The following is a 15,678-nucleotide window of genomic DNA, read 5'->3' on the forward strand; positions in this document are numbered from 1 at the left end:
CCTTCAGGTCTCCACTCAAGTGCACTTTCCAGCAGCCCCTCAGCTCCCAGGCTGTTTCCTCCTTGGCACTCTCCTCTAGCCAACATGATCTCTTGTTGACTGTCAGCCCCTCTCCACCCAATGTCAGCTTCCCACAGACAGGGGTTTTCACTGTTTTGTTCCATGCACAGGGCCTAGCACACAGTAGGTGCTTAATAAGTATTTGGTAAATTACTGAAACCTTGTTTACTAGTGGTGTCATCCCACCAGTTCCCCGTCCCCGCCCCCGCCCCGCCCCGCCCCGCCCCGCCCCGCCCCGGCCCATGCCCAGCGCCCAACTCAGAGCTCGCAGCCAATGTTTGCTGAATGACTAATGAACCGAACACGCGGCCCGGCCTCTGCGGGGACACCTTCCAAGAGAAGGGCGGCACCACCCCCGTGCCTACGAGATCTCCATCCTCTGGGGACCCCTCCTATCCCAGGCCCACTTCCCAACACTGGACTTCCTCCGCAGCTCCCGCGAAAGCCCCTCCCTGCGCTCGCCCCCCGAAGCCCCTCCCGACCTCTAGGGTTCCCCAACCCCGTCGGACCCCCGCCCCTCCCACCTCCTCCGCTCACGCTGGTCCCTGCCCCCACCTCCCTCCCTCGGGATCTCACACCACCCCTCCCAAGTCCTCCGCCCTCGAGACCTCCGCCGCCTGCGCGGGTACTCCAGGCCTCCCCTCTTTAGCCCCCTCGGCTTTAGAGACCCCGCCTTGCCTGGACATGTGACCCCGCCCCGCCTCTTGCTCGGCGCAGGCGCAAACGCCCTGGTCCGCTCCTCCCACCCCACCCCCAGCGGTCGAGGGGCGGGGCGCGGGCTGGTGGAGGCGGCCACAGCTCCATGGGGCTCCTGGGGCTGCTGAGCCTGCTGCACTCGGCCTTCTTCGGGGACCAGGTAGGCCGCGGGGGTCCAAGTCTAGTAGATGGGGTCTGGCCGTGGGCGCGGCTGGGGCGCATAGAGCCGCAGCCGGGGATGCAGTGAGGACCGCGAGGACTGTGGTCGTGGCATCAGGAGGCGCCGGGGCACGCGCAGTGAATCTCCGCGGGTCTGGGGTCTTGCGCGATCGCTGTGGAGACCGTTGCCAGGGAAACCGCCTCAGGTTGTTCGCAGGGCTGGGAGCCCCTCCCCCGCGTCGCAGTCAACCTCCCCCCACTCCGGGTTTGCGCAAGCGCGGTCACGTCGTGCCCAGCCTAAAGCCTCCGAGAAAGACTCCCTCCAGACCCCTCCTCATTGAGCGGACCAGGAGACTGGAGGGAGAGGGAGGCTGCGGTGGGTGCGCGCTGTGCCGAAGCTCGCCAAGCACAGGCGGGTGGAGGGACGTGCCACGCCCTGCGCCTTTCCAGGCCTCAGTTTCTCCCTCTGGACGCCGAGCGTATGACTACCTTAGATGCTCGCCCACGCTGATGTTAATACTAATGTCCATCCCACCAGGCCCGAGCGCTTTGCTACCTCTGACATCCGAATCCTGGGGCTCTAACATCCCCTCCTTAGGAGGAAACTGAGGCTGGGGGATGCAGCGGGGAGCCCCCAAGGTCATGCCTAGAGCTGGGCTGGAGCCTGAGCGCGGAGCGGATACGCGCGCACACGACACAGCCGGGAGGCCGGCGGGAGCTATCCACGGTGCTGACAGGTCGCACGCCCGGCCCCTCCACTCCCGGGAAACTGAGACCCAGAACCGCGGTCAGGCGACCCATCCCGAGTCGGGATTCGGGGGCGCGGCCTGGCCCGGCCGGCTCCACCCTTCTCCCACTTCCAGTGGCATTTTCTCCTTACCTGTCAGGGCACTGTTCAGTCACCCAACCTGAGCCCATCTCTGTGGTCTCATGACCATCTGGTGCCTTCCTGTTCCCATGCCTCCATCATCCAGCTCCGAGTCGGGGGCCGCTTCTGGTTCCGTCTCCAGCCCCTGACACAGCTGAGGCTCAGTGGGGAAGGGCAGAGAATCAAGAGGGCAGAGATGCTCGAGGTCAGGCTCCGAAGGCCCAAGAGTGAACCTGGCTGTGTGCCGGGCCAAGTGTTGGGGTGGGGGTGGGGAGAAGACAGCCCTGTGCACTAGGGGGTGCAGATGATAGCAGGGACGGAGACTGGGAGGGGACCCCCCGCTAGACCTGGGCACTGCTTCTCAGCACCTCCCAAGACTGAGCCTGGGGTTCTGGGAGCTCCTGAGGGTTACGGAGGCTCTTGTGGTTCTAGAATTTCCAGTGATGCCACATTCTGGCCATGCCTCAGAGATTTACAGGGTCAAGTCTTGGGTGATGTCAGGGACATGATGTTCCAGAGGTTTAGGGACAAGGGCATTTTGCCTTAGGGTCTCAGCCCTCAATACTTCGACCACCTGATGCAAAGAGCTGACTCACTGGAAAAGAACTTGATGCTTTGGAAGTCTGAAGGCAAAAAGAAAAGGAGGAGGCAGAGGATGAGATGGTTGGATGGCATCACTGACTCAATGGATATGAGTTTGAACAAACTCCGGGAGACAGTGAAGGACAGGGAAGTCTGGTGTGCTGCAGTCCATGGGGTCACAAAGAGGCAGACATGACTTAGTAACTGAACAACAACAATCCAGTCATGTGCTCTAGCCTTCCAGGTCAAAGACACACCCAGAGTGGTGAGAAATGCCCAGGGAGGGTCTAGTGGAACTCCTGCATGAATTTAGGCAACATGCTCCCTGCCCTGAGCCTCAGTTTGCCCCTGTGTAGGGGGATAGGATTGGTCATTGGACCCTCCAAGTCCCTGCCAGCTCTAATGTTCTAGCTGAGGACAGTGTCATCTGAAACTGGGTGGGAGAGCTATGACTTCATCCCATGGGAGTGGGGGCAGTGATTCTCCAACCCACCTCCCAGTGAACAAAGTGGGAAACTGAGACCAGAGAGAGACATGCCCAAGGAGTCAAGGTGGAGCTGAAGCCAAGGCCCTGGGCTCTGTCCTCTCCCCACCCCCACTCAGCCCCAGGACTCCTCCATGGGAACTGCCCCTGCTCTAAAGGCTTCATCAATTTCCTGGTCTAGCCCCACCACCCTCCGTCCTCTGTGGCCCCACCAGAAGCCTGTATGCCTTGAGTGGGCTCTGATCTTTCCTGGCTCCAGGCGTCAGACCTCCTGTTCCCTCAGTCTTCCTTGATCCCATGCCCAATTCTGATTCATCCTGAAGGGGCCCAGCACCCGTGTCCTCTTCTCAGTGCAGCCTTCCCAGCCTCTGGAAGGACTTCTTCTGCCTGCCGCACCCCCTTCTGAGACCTGCAGGCTGGGGACAGCAATGTCCAGCTCTAGAGGCTCTGGGACACTCAAGGTCTTTGCCCTCTCAGGGCCCTCAGCATTGTCGTCCCAGGATGGGGCACACGGGGCCTCCTGCAACTCACCCAACAGGAAACAATGGGGTCCTTCTGTCCTTGGCTGCCCCTCTTGTCCCGGTCTTCCTTGCACCAGCCCACCTTCCCATTTTACAGCGAGAGAAACGGGAGGGTCTCCAGGTGAATGACGGTTTGCCCTGGCCCCCAGGAGTTGCAGGTCCTGAAGCTGTGTCTTGTGGCCCTAGTGCCTCCTTCATAGATTTGGGCACCAGGCAGCCTGAGCCACAGCTACAAATTCAGCTTCTGGGTGTTAAACCCTCAAGTGGCCTCCAGGGACTCATTGAGGATCTGATACAGCTGGGGATGGGTACTCAGGGGACCCCAGACCTGCCCCTCCTCTAGCTTCCCTTATGCAAGGCTGAATTGTGGGTTCCACCTGGGACAGAGTCAGAGAGATTCAGAAAAAGCCAGGGACAGAGGGATGTGGGGAGGCGCATGGAGTCACGGAGGCGCTGACGCACTCTGCCAAGGAAGCGGGGAGAAATGCAGGGTCCCAGGTGCTCCCCAGAGTGCCTGCCCATCCCCCAGCCCACCTCCCTATGCTAGTCAGGACCCTCGAGGCCCTCCAGCTGTGTCCCCAGCCCTGGCCTGTCCTGACCCATCGGAACAAGGCCAGGCCGGATCCGTGGGCAAGGACTTGCTGCCCCACCGGCCCTGGGGCTGCCCTCCCTCCACCCTGAGATTCTGATGTAACACCCAGGACTGGATGCTTTACTCTCAGATTCTTCAGGTCCAGCCACGGCAGGTTCTAAGAGGCCATTTCACCCCAAAATAGAGTGGAGGACAAGAGGTCATGGTCATTGGGGCGCTCCCTTGCCTTAGGGGGGGTTCACCCACCCACATACACACCCCCCTGAACCCTAGCGAAGGCCCGACTCCCTGCAGCCAGAGGCGGTCCCCTCCCGGGCCGCCATTGGCTGTTGCCATGGCACCAGCCCATCTTCCCGCGCCGCCATTGGCCGCCGCGCCTGCATCCATCCTGCATCCTCCCCCGCTCGCGATCGTCTCGCCCAGCGCCGTGAGCTGAGGCGCCGCCTGGCGAGGCCCTGACCGGGCTTTGTCCGCCCCGGAGCCCCTGTCAGACCCGCCGAAATCCCAGAGACCTGGAGCCTGCGCCCCGCGGCCGCCCCAGCCCTGGAGGACTGGGAGCTTGGGCGGGGCCGGCGTTGCTGCGCGGAGGGAGGAAGACCCAAGACCTCCGCACCGCACCGCAGCCAGCCCAACCCCAGTGAAATAAAGTAAGCGGGCGCCTTCCTTGGGTGGAGGGCAGGGAGGGCAGCCTCCGCCTCGCCAGGGGTCTCCATCCTTTTCTCTCTGCCTTGCCTGTAAATACACAATGTGGAGACTCCATTTCTTCAGGGTGGAGCCAGAGGAAAAACTGTCCCAGAGAGCTGGGCGTTTGCGTCGCTGCAGCTGGTCCCATGCAAACACCCACTCACAGGTTTCGACACCCAGGCCTCCCAGAGTCTGCGGGCTGGCCAGTGTGCCTGGGGGGATGCTGCTGCTTCTCTCTGGGTGTCAGCTGAATCAGAGGAAATGCGGCCCCTCGCTGCTCATTCAGACAAACCCCCAGCTGTAGGTGCTTTCCTATTGGTGATGGAGATGTCTGATGCAGTCCCTCAAGGCAGCCTGGGATGAAGGGCAGGCAGGAGGGCTTCCAGGAGGAGGCTGCACTGTGAGGGATGGCAGGAGTCAGGAGAGGTCTGGGCAGGAGAACTGCATGTGTCAAGGCCTGTGGTGAGGAGAGAGAGAGTTGCCAGTGACAGTGACGTGGGGTCTCTGTGAAGGAGTCACAGCTTATGCTGAAGGCCCCAGGGAGCCCTGGAGGCATTGGTGCAGGGGAGAAATGGAGTCCAGCTTGTGATTTTCCAAGTTCCCTCTGACTGTATGTGAAAAGTGGATCGTGGGAGGCCAGGAAGGGGCTGGCGAGGCTGCCCTGAGAGGGTCCCCCTGGGGCAAAGCTTGAGGTGGGTGATGGGAGTGTGGGGTTAGAGACCCAGGTTGGAATGACAGGGGGGAACCCGGGGGGTGGCCCAGCTGCCAATTTCAGTCTGATGGGGACACAGCAGTAACTGCTGGGTGTGAGGGGATTGAAAGGTCTGAAGTTCCATGGGCCATTCCAGAAGAGCCTGTGAGAGCAGCCTGGGGAGCGGGCTGCAGGCGGGGCCTGGGTTTGGGGAATGGGAGGGTTATGCCCGGGACTACTGCTCCCCCCTGGGTGGGCACTTGTGGTGGCCTCCACCAGGACACAGGGCCCCCGCTGGACCCCAGAGGTCTCACCGCAACTCCAATCCATCCTGATGCCCAGCTGGGACCCCTGGCTGAGTCATAGGCAGGATCAGTACTGTGGTGGGAGGGGAGGCTGTGGTCTTCGGGCAACAGTCTCCCCCACCTGACACGCTGTCTGTCCTGTCTGCCTGTCACTTGTGGTTTGCTCCATGACAGTCATCCCACCTGGCCCTCTAGTCTCCCACAAGACAGGCCTGGCAGACCGAGTTCTCCCCATTTGTCAGATGTGCAAACTGAAGCCTGCAGAGAGAGCAGGGCTGGTATACCTCCAGCACTGCCTGGACTTGTGAGCACTTGCAGGGCAGTGTCTGAGTTCCATGCATGCCTGGTGCATCCCCCTCCCAGCTCAGCTTCTCTCTCTGAGAACAGTCTAATGGTGGTTGATGAAACTCTAGGCTCAGGACTGTGACAAGGTGTCAGATGACAGGGCTAGGCATGCAGTAGATCCTCTGAGTGATTAGAAAGGACTGACTCCATGTCCTGCCTGGGGCCGAGCCCCCGCACCCCTACTCCAGGCTCAGCTGTGCCCTTGGGATCCCTAGGGTGAGTGGGGGCTCCTTGGTGGGGGAGGAGAGAGAGAAGAATGGGTGAAAAGTGAATGAATGGGTGTGGCCAGGTGGTGGAAGGGGAGGGGAGGTGGCAGGTGCCCCCCACCACCACCGTGGGCAGGGGTGGCTGACTGATTGACTTGGGGAGGGGGCTCCTAGGGAGGAGGTGGCGGAGGAGATGGGCTGCCATTGGTGTGCCTCAGACAAAGGCGGAGGGAGGGGGCATGGGCTGATGGGAATGGAACAAAGAGGGAAGGGGGGCTGGTGGTGGGATCGCACCGTCAGGAGGGCTAAGACGAGGGAGGAGGCACTGGCCAGCTGGACAGACGGAGGAGGTTGGGCCGAGTGAGGAAGGACAGCCAGACACACAAAGAAGCAAGCGCCAGTGGCCATGTGCTGGGGATGGGGCTGGAGGCCCCGGGGGCCACAGGGGCTAACAGAGGGCTGACCAGAGGGGCACCGGGCTGAGCAGGTAGGTACTCTGGATCCAACCGCTGCTTGAGTGGGTGTGGGGGCTGCAGGTGTCCAAGTTCCAGACCCCCAGGTGACCCTCGCGGTTCTGGGTCTGTCTGTCCAACTGTACAGTTGCCAGGGCTCCACCATCAGCTTGTCCACCACTTTCTTAGAACCTTCATGGCATTCTTATTGTCCATCATCTGGACCAGCTGGCAGTCTGTCCACCCAGCCTCTGGGTAGCTGTGCTCATTCAGGAGAGGGTCTTGGTTTATCATCTGTCTGTCTGTCTGTCTCTGGCTGTGTGTCTGTGAGCCTGGTGGCATTGGACTGGAGAGCCCACCTGCAAGTTTAAATTGTCAGGTTGGGGACTACCTCGGTGGTCCAGGGGTTGAGACATAGCCTTGAACGCAGGGGGTGTGGGTTCAATCCCCGGTTGGGAAACTAAGGTCCCACGTGTCGTGGATGTGGACAAAAATTAATAATAATAATAAAATTAAATTGTCAGGTCATCTGTCTATCTAGCTGGCTGTCCGTGTGTGTGTCCAGAAGCCCCCACAGTGAGGGCCAGCATCTGTCTGTGTGTCTTGTCTATTGGTCACTTTGGCTGTCTATCTGAAAACCTGTCCAATGGCTCTGTCCCTCTTTCTCCTGTTGTCCCTGCCTGCCTGTGTCTGTCACTCCATCTGCCAGGTGGTCTGTCCCCCAGACTCCCTGAGCCAGCACCATCCTGCCTGCAACATCCAGCCACCCTGCCTGAGACCCACCCAGGGCTGGGCGGGAGGACCAGAACCTAGGTCAGGGGCTCCCCCCTTCCCAGACCCTTGGATGATCCCTCTCTCCCATGGCCCCAGGCACTGCAGGAGTTGAAGATGACGAGCTCCGTGGCACCCTATGAGCAGCTGGTGCGGCAGGTGGAGGCCTTGAAGGCCGAGAACAGTCACCTGAGGCAGGAGCTTCGGGATAATTCAAGCCACCTGTCCAAGCTGGAGACCGAGACATCGGGAATGAAGGTGTGAGGGGAGGCGAGGCAGAGGACAGAGCCTGTGGCACAGGGACAAACACAAGGGATGGGTGGGCAGGACGAGAGCATGTAACAGATGGCCAGACCTGGAGCTCCCAGGCATCACTGACCACTGTCTTTCCTGTCTCCATCTTCAGGCGGTCCTGCAGCACTTACAGGGCAAGCTGGAGCAGGAGGCCCGTGTGTTGGTGTCCTCCGGGCAGACTGAGGTGCTGGAACAGCTGAAAGGTGAGGCACTGACCTGGGACTTCCTCTGCATACTGCAGGAAGGGGAGGCAGGGAGAGGTGCTTATCTTCACCTCTCTCTCCGTGCCCACCCAGCCCTGCAGATGGACATCACCAGCCTGTATAACCTCAAGTTCCAGCCCCCAGCTCTGGCCCCCGAACCCACTGCCCGGACCCCTGAGGGAAGCCCAGTGCACAGCTCTGGGCCCTCCAAGGAGAGCTTTGGGGAGCTGAGCCGGGCCACCATTCGTCTCCTAGAGGAACTGGACCGGGAACGGTGAGATGGGGGGGATCTCCACCCACCTTGTGAGCCCTCCTGCCCCCACCCCACCCCACTCCAGGTGGCACGTCAGCCCCCTTCCCTGGCCCAACTGACCGCAACTGGAGGACAAAGAGGAGGGGGGTGTTCCTGCTGAGGGGAAGACTCCTGGGAGATGTCCCCAGGGGTCCCGGACACACAAGCATTGCCAGGGACAGGGCTGTGTCCGGTGCCAGGGCTCAGAGTCAGGCCTGGAGCCAGGGGGACTCAAGGCAATCTTTGTGGAGAAAGGGCTGCTGCCCAAGAAACCTGGGCCTGAGGCCAGAAAGAGGCAAGGTCTGGGTGCCTAGCTCAGCTGGGTTGTGTAGGGTCAGGTAGAACAGCTCTGGAGCAGGCTGGAGTTAACTCTATGCTTTGCTGTCTGACCTCAAGCAGGAACCCTAGCCCCTGGCAGCATCAGACTTCTGCCCTGTAGAATGGGAATAACAGTGTCTCCACACAAGGCATGAAGAAATCTGAGCCTCAAGTTTACCCTGTGTAGGCTAGAAGGCGATTATCCAGTGTTGGAGAGGTGTTAACCTCCTCAGAGCCTTTCTCTGAGGATCACAGTTTACAAATGAGTTGCCTTTTTTACTTTCAATTAATTTCTGCACCCCATCCCCACCCCAGTCCCGGGAGTGCTATGGGCGCTGAGACTTTGCCACATTGCCTTTTAAACATGGCACCCAAGAAGTGATCATTAAAATCAGGGTACATACGCACATACGTATTCGTATGCGAGACAGCACATACGCCTCGGCTCCCGCCCTGTGAGCCCGCGCCCACCGACCTGCCCTCCCCCAGGTGTTTCCTGTTGAATGAGATTGAGAAGGAGGAAAAGGAGAAGCTCTGGTATTACTCGCAGTTGCAGGGCCTATCTAAGCGCTTGGATGAACTCCCGCACGTGGAGACGGTGAGCTCCCTGGGCTGCCCTGGGGTCGACAAGGCCCCGCCTATGGCGAGGGGCGTGGAGAGGAGGTGGAGGCCCCTCCCCCTCCCGGGAGCCCCCTCACCGGGGCCTGTCCGACCCTCCCAGCAGTTCTCGATGCAGATGGATCTGATCCGGCAGCAGCTGGAATTCGAGGCCCAGCATATCCGCTCGCTGATGGAGGAGCGCTTCGGCACCTCGGACGAGATGGTGCAGCGCGCGCAGGTACGGCGCGGGTGGGGCAGTGCACCAGTGGGCGAATCAGAGCGCAGATCTTATGGGAGGAGTCTGGGATAGTGGGCGGGGTTATATACCTGCGGGCGAATCAGAGAGCAGAGGCTCCTGTGGGTGGGGCCTGGCGCAGGTGGCAGAGCCACAGCTAGAGCCAGAAGGGGCTTAGGCCGGACCTAGCACAGAGGGCAGAGTCCTCGGGCAATGGGTACGGGGCCGACAGTGCGAGGAACCGAGTCTGAACAAAACTTGGGCGTTGCTAGTCAAATGGCGGGACCAAGTCAGAAAGTTGAGTGTGTCTGGAGGGCAGCCAGGGGTCTAAGTTTTGGGCGGGTCCAGAGTCCGGGGTTAAGGGTTGGACCTTGGGTGGGTCAAGAAGTGAGTGGAATCAAGTAACTGGGTGGGATTTAGAGTGGGAGGGCCCATCAAGGAAGAAGCCCAGGGTCAGAGCCCAGGGTGGGGCTTTGACAGTGGGTGAGGCCGATTTGAGCTGAGGGAGGGGCCTATTGGGACATGGGCTGAGTTGGGACGGGTCAGGATTTCCACAGCGTGCATTTTCTCCCACTCAGATACGTGCTTCCCGCCTGGAGCAGATCGACAAGGAACTGCTGTCCGCGCAGGACCGGGTGCAGCAGACCGAGCCCCAGGTACCAGGGGGGCGGAGCTAGGGCCCTAGTGGGTGATGACAGCCAAGGCAGTAAGGGGACCCCCAGGGCCCTGCCCCCACTACGTTGTCGTGGCAGCCTGAGAGCTTTGTATGGTGCCCCTGGGCGGAAACAACAGGCCTGGCGCTCTCCCACAGGCCTTGCTGGCAGTGAAGTCGATGTCCATGGATGAGGACGCCGAGAATGAGGTCCCCAAGCACCCTGAGGATGGTGCCCCTCAGCCGGGCAACAGTAAGGTGAGGGGAGTCCAGGTCAGGGGATGCTCACAGCTGGGGTGGAGGGATGGCGGCAGCTTCGTTGGGATACATAGTGAAGTGGGTCCTGCACCCCTACTGCATTTGAAGGTCCTTCCTCCCCAGGCCGCTATAAAGCTTATCCAGGTGTGGGAGGGTCGCCCTGAGTTGGAGTGCTTGGTGAGGCTGGATTGTGGTCTGGAGCCTGGCGTGGGTGTGGCTACCTGTCCTGTATATTTGGAGGGCATGCTAGACTTAGGAGTACCCGTGATACCAGTGAGGTGGGCCTTTGGCCCTCCCGGACTGGGGGCATCTCTGCAGTAGGGTGTATGTGTGTGTTGTTCTCTGGGAGGATGCAGGGTGAGGGTCTTAGGGTGGGCGAGGGCTAACATGATGGGACTTCCTTGTTTAGGGGGAGTCACCAGAGGCTGGGGGGCTGTCCCTGGCTGGGGAGTGCAGGCTCCCCACCCTGACATCTCCTGCCCCTCGCAGGTGGAGGTGGTCTTCTGGCTCCTGTCCATGCTGGCGACGCGGGACCAGGAGGACACGGCGCGGACGCTGCTCGCCATGTCCAGCTCACCCGAAAGCTGCGTGGCCATGCGCCGCTCAGGCTGTCTGCCGCTGCTGCTGCAGATCCTGCACGGCACCGAGGCCGGGGCTGGGGGTCGCCACGGGACCCCCGGGGCTCCGGGCGCCAAGGACGCGCGCATGCGCGCCAACGCAGCACTGCACAATATCGTCTTCTCTCAGCCCGACCAGGGGCTGGCACGCAAGGAGATGCGCGTGTTACACGTGCTGGAGCAGATCCGCGCCTACTGCGAGACCTGCTGGGACTGGCTGCAGGCCCGGGATGGCGGGCCCGACGGCGGCGGCGCAGGTGCTGGTGAGTGCGTATCCTGGGCTCCCCGCGGGGCAGGGCAGCACCCCAGGGGCCTCTGGCTTCTCCCGGGCACCTGCTTTGTGCCTGGCGCTGGCTGAGGTCTCATGGGAACCTGTGAAGATAGACTGGCGAAGGGACAGCCATGAACAACCCAGGCCGTGGGGTAGATGTTCAAGAAACCATGGATTGTAGGCAACCCTCCAAACGTGAGTGCGGAGTTTGAGATTCCTAGCTTTTGCGGCTGATTCCAAAGTTAATATCCGATGCTGAGCACCAGGCTGGGTGAGGCAGGTCACTCCTTGTTCACTTTAGAGGTTCTGTAAAAGAGGCCCCTCTGCTCCGGGAGTGACTCCCACAAGCCCAGCGCACAGCACTTTGAAAAACTCTGGGGTTTTGGCAGGCCTGCAAAGTGCAGACCGCAGGGAGGGGTGGGGACCCACCAGGTCACATCTCCGGGAGCGGGAGGGCTCTGACCATGGTCCTCGTGCCCACAGTGCCGGTGCCCATCGAGCCGCAGATCTGTCAGGCCACCTGTGCCGTGATGAAGCTGTCCTTCGACGAGGAATACCGCCGCGCCATGAATGAGCTGGGTGAGTGTCCCTCATCAACCCCCGCCCCCGATGTGGTCCGAGGTCTCCGGGCCTCCTCCAGGGCAGGGTAGGCTCTGGGCCCTAGTGGTCCTGGGACTCAGACAACGGGGGTAGGGCTGGGAAAGTCAGGAGCCGAGGTGAATCGAAGCTACCAGTGGTCAGGGCGGGGCGACGCTGTTAAATTTTAGGTTTGGGAATATTACATCTTTTTCCTAACGAAGGTCAGTTGAAATGTTGGAAACGGAAATACCAAGGGCGCAAATTACATTCATCTGCTCCATTTTACTCTAACTAATACAAAATGAGGCACTACTTCTCACCTGGCAGGTGGTCCGAGCACTCAGAAGTTCCCTAAGGTCTCACGTGGTCCGACAACGCGGGGTGAGGGGTGGGGGAGCAGCCGGGCGCAGCCTTTTTGGGGCAGGGCTGGGGGCATCTGGAGCAGTGGCCACTTTACAAGAGGGCACAACTCTTGAGGCTTTCCTCTCTTGGCTATTCCACGGACCCCTGGGGGTTACCAAGTCCCCTCCAGGAGGCCTGAAAGGTCACTTATGTTGATGAAGTTAAGATATGATTTGCCTTTTCCCCTCTCGTGGGCATGATGTGTTCAGTGGGGTTGAATAGGCACTGCTATTCTGAGGACCCCTGGGCTGTGCGTTCTGGGGTTATAAGATTTCTCCATTTTAATTTATAGTATGGTAAATATTTGTTATTGGAGTATAGTTGATTTATAATGTGTTGGTTTTAGGTGTAAATTGATTCAGTTATATATATATTCTTTTTTTATTCTTTTCCATTATGGCTTATCACGGGATATTGAATCTAGTTCTCTGTGCCAGAGTAGGACCTTGTGTATCCATCCTGCACATAATACCTTACATCTGCTAACCCCAGCCTCCCACTCCATCCTTTCCCACTGGCAACCACAAGTCTGTTCTCTGTGTCTGTGGGTCTGTTTAGTAGATAGGTTCATTTGTGTCATATTTTAGATTCCACATTAAGTAACATCATATGGCTTTTGTCTTTGTCTTTCACAGAAAATCTCTAGTTGCATCCATGTTGCTGCAAATGGCAATATTTTGTTCTTTTTTGTGGCTGAGTAATATTCCACTATATATATATAGGTTCCTGTGAGTGGATTTTTAAGAAGCAAAAAGGCTTTGGATAACCCCCTCAACTTTAAATTATGTATCTCAACATTTTTTTCAAATTGTAGTAAATTATATATAACATAAAATTTACTGTTTTAACCATTTTTAAAAAATTTATTTTTAATTGACAGATAATTGCTTTACAATACTGTTGGTTTCTGCCATATACTGCCATGTATGAATCAGTCATAGGTGTGTGTGTGTGTGTGTGTGTGTGTGTGTGTGTGTGTGTGTGTGTGTGTGTGTCTCCTCCCTCTTGAACCTCCCTCCCACCTCCCACCGTTTTAACCATTTTAAATCATATTTTCTCAAACTGAAACTCTGTCCCCATTAACCACTAACCACTCACTCCCTCTCCCCCAGCGCTAGCCCCTGGCAACGAAGAACCCACGCTGTGTGTGTGTGAATCGGCCTATTCTGGCTGTTTCCCATCAGTGGGATCACATCCTGTGTGTTCTTCTGTGTCTTCTTCTCTCACTCAGCATCATGTTCTCAGGGTCCATTCAGTGGTAGCGAGTGTCAGGGCTTCTCTCCTTTTCAGGGCTGAGGGATGCTCCCGGGTGTGGAGGGACCACATCGTGTGTACCCATCATCTGGTGACGGGCACTTGGGTTTTGTCCATCTTCTGGGTGTTGTGACTCATGCTGCTGTGCACACATATATATACACAGGGTCGCTTTGGAAGCTTGTGGGTTTGTGTTGCCGAGCCCCTTCCCCAGGGTGGCCCCCACTGGTGTGCTCATGAGCAAAAGCGCTTCACAGCCCTGAGAAGGATCCCGTTGCTGAGGAAGGGGAAGGGCCATGTGTGTCTGGGTTCCTGCACCTTTTGACCATCACCCTCCACATTCATGAGAACCCCATGTCCTAGTGAACAGAGGATTGTGTGTGTGGGCCATCAGCAATGGCTCCTGAGTTTATGCCATGTGGTCCATCCTGGGGATGTGGCAGGGCACAGCCTTCCACCCTGCCCTCTGTGGTTCGCCGTCTAATGGTTTTGAGGCTTCTTGTTTGGGAAGTTGGGGGCTTCCCTGAGGAAGTGACTCTTGAACAGAAGGGGTCCCAGGAAACTGGGTGGACAGTGGGGAAGAGCACCCAGGCAGAGGGAATAGCACGTGCAAAGGCTCTGCAGTTGGACCAAGTGTGACCGGAGGCTGAGGGTGGAAAGGAGGCAGGCGTGGAGGCACAGGGCACCAGGGGGAAGGGCCAGCCTGCCAGCAGGCTATCTGGAGGTGTCCTCAGAGTCGGGCTTCAAACGTAGGCTTGAGGAAAGCAGGTTGGGGGTGGGACAGAAGGGAGGGTGTATAGCAGAGTGACCTGTGAGGCGGAATGGCTGGGGGCACCCGACCACACTCGCGCTGCCGGGTCCCCCCACAGGTGGGCTGCAGGCAGTGGCGGAGTTACTACAGGTTGACCATGAGATGCACAAGATGACCCGGGACCCTCTCAACCTGGCCCTGCGCCGATACGCTGGCATGACCCTCACCAATCTCACCTTCGGGGACGTCGCCAACAAGGTGCCTGGGTGGGCGGGTCGGCCTCACCCAGCCCGGAGCAGCACTGAGCTGTGGGACGGGCAGGGAGACAGGCCCAGCTTCTCCCTCGACCAGGCCACTGTCCTATTGGCCACTCTGCCCTGTGGACTGGGGGGCCTCTGGGTTGTGGATAGGGGGCTGGGAGGGGAGGCCAGTGTTTGCACCTGTCTGAGCCTCAGGCTCATCTAAGCAATGAAGTGACTGCTCCCCTCCCTCCATGGTGGTGAAGATGGGGGTGGGTTCAAGCTCCAGCACACTGCAAGTGCTTGGTTAACACTCGCCCCACCTGCCCCCCATGCACATGGCATGACTTCCCTGTGCCCCCCACAGGCTGCACTGTGCACCCGCCGGGGCTGCATGGAGGCCATTGTGGCCCAGCTGGCATCCGAGAGTGAGGAGCTGCACCAGGTACCAGGAGGCTGTGGGAACACTGAGGGGGGGGAGGTGGAGGGCATCCCCTGGGCTTTGCCGTGTGCCAGCTGCTGCAGGCCTTAAGGATGGGAGCCTGGCCGAGGCCCACCCTGCCTGCCCTGCCCTGCCCCCAGGTCGTGTCCAGCATCCTGCGCAACCTGTCCTGGAGGGCTGACATCAACAGCAAGAAGGTGCTGAGGGAGGTGGGCAGCATGACTGCCCTGATGCAGTGCGTCCTGCGAGCCACCAAGGTGGGCATTGGGTGGGGTGGCTGAGGGGCAGGGCATCCAGGGCGGTCAGGAGGCACTGGCTGCAGGTGGTGAGTTCTCCACCTAGGGGGAAACCAAGTCAGACAACCCACTGCTTGACAATGGGCCCACACCTGGGGCTTCCAACATTGCAGCGCAGAGAACCTGTCACAGCTGATTCCATTACTTGTTAATTATATTTGAAAACGCATCTGGGTACCTCATATGGGTGCCTCCGGGGAGAGGGCCTGATGTGTGGGATGTGTCATTCCTCCCCAACATTGCTGACCCCCTGTCGCTTCTGCCCTGCACCCAGGAGTCCACCCTGAAGAGTGTGCTTAGCGCCCTGTGGAACCTCTCAGCGCACAGCACGGAGAACAAGGCGGCCATCTGCCAGGTGGATGGTGCGCTGGGTTTCCTGGTGAGCACACTGACCTACAAGTGCCAGAGCAACTCACTAGCCATCATCGAGAGCGGTGGTGGCATCCTGCGCAACGTGTCCAGCCTCATCGCCACCCGTGAGGACTACAGGTCAGCTGGGGGTGGGGGGGGACCCCCCCACTGGAGGGGGAAAGGAGGTGTGGGTGGAAGGAAGGCGGTG

General features: G+C 59.3%; 1 protein-coding gene and 1 long non-coding RNA gene across 3 annotated transcripts in view; one reads left to right on the top strand and one right to left on the bottom strand.

Annotated features, from left to right (window-relative positions):
• On the bottom strand, positions 1 to 2,162 carry LOC145510676 (uncharacterized). Its single transcript, XR_014057191.1, has 3 exons — positions 1,796 to 2,162; positions 739 to 1,088; positions 1 to 173 (listed from the first exon to the last, which is right to left on the bottom strand). It is a non-coding gene; the product is annotated as an uncharacterized LOC145510676 (long non-coding RNA).
• The window catches only part of APC2 (APC regulator of Wnt signaling pathway 2), a 23,894-nt gene continuing 9,037 nt past the window's right edge, over positions 822 to 15,678 (top strand). Inside the window, exons 1-14 of one of the 2 annotated variants that reach the window (XM_081502563.1) lie at positions 822 to 916; positions 7,516 to 7,674; positions 7,823 to 7,913; positions 8,007 to 8,187; positions 9,013 to 9,121; positions 9,245 to 9,361; positions 9,937 to 10,014; positions 10,170 to 10,268; positions 10,758 to 11,148; positions 11,640 to 11,735; positions 14,261 to 14,400; positions 14,749 to 14,826; positions 14,964 to 15,080; positions 15,394 to 15,608. In XM_081502563.1, coding sequence (XP_081358689.1) covers positions 863 to 916; positions 7,516 to 7,674; positions 7,823 to 7,913; positions 8,007 to 8,187; positions 9,013 to 9,121; positions 9,245 to 9,361; positions 9,937 to 10,014; positions 10,170 to 10,268; positions 10,758 to 11,148; positions 11,640 to 11,735; positions 14,261 to 14,400; positions 14,749 to 14,826; positions 14,964 to 15,080; positions 15,394 to 15,608 — 1,925 coding nt within the window. In that variant the 5' untranslated portion in view covers positions 822 to 862. The remainder of the gene's footprint in view (positions 917 to 7,515; positions 7,675 to 7,822; positions 7,914 to 8,006; positions 8,188 to 9,012; positions 9,122 to 9,244; positions 9,362 to 9,936; positions 10,015 to 10,169; positions 10,269 to 10,757; positions 11,149 to 11,639; positions 11,736 to 14,260; positions 14,401 to 14,748; positions 14,827 to 14,963; positions 15,081 to 15,393; positions 15,609 to 15,678) is intronic. The other variant, XM_081502564.1, reaches the window with a different exon arrangement.

The sequence above is a fragment of the Giraffa tippelskirchi genome, chromosome 6, assembly GCF_054371585.1.
Source record: "Giraffa tippelskirchi isolate mGirTip1 chromosome 6, T2T-mGirTip1v1.2.pri, whole genome shotgun sequence".
In the NCBI taxonomy this organism is placed as follows: domain Eukaryota; kingdom Metazoa; phylum Chordata; class Mammalia; order Artiodactyla; family Giraffidae; genus Giraffa; species Giraffa tippelskirchi.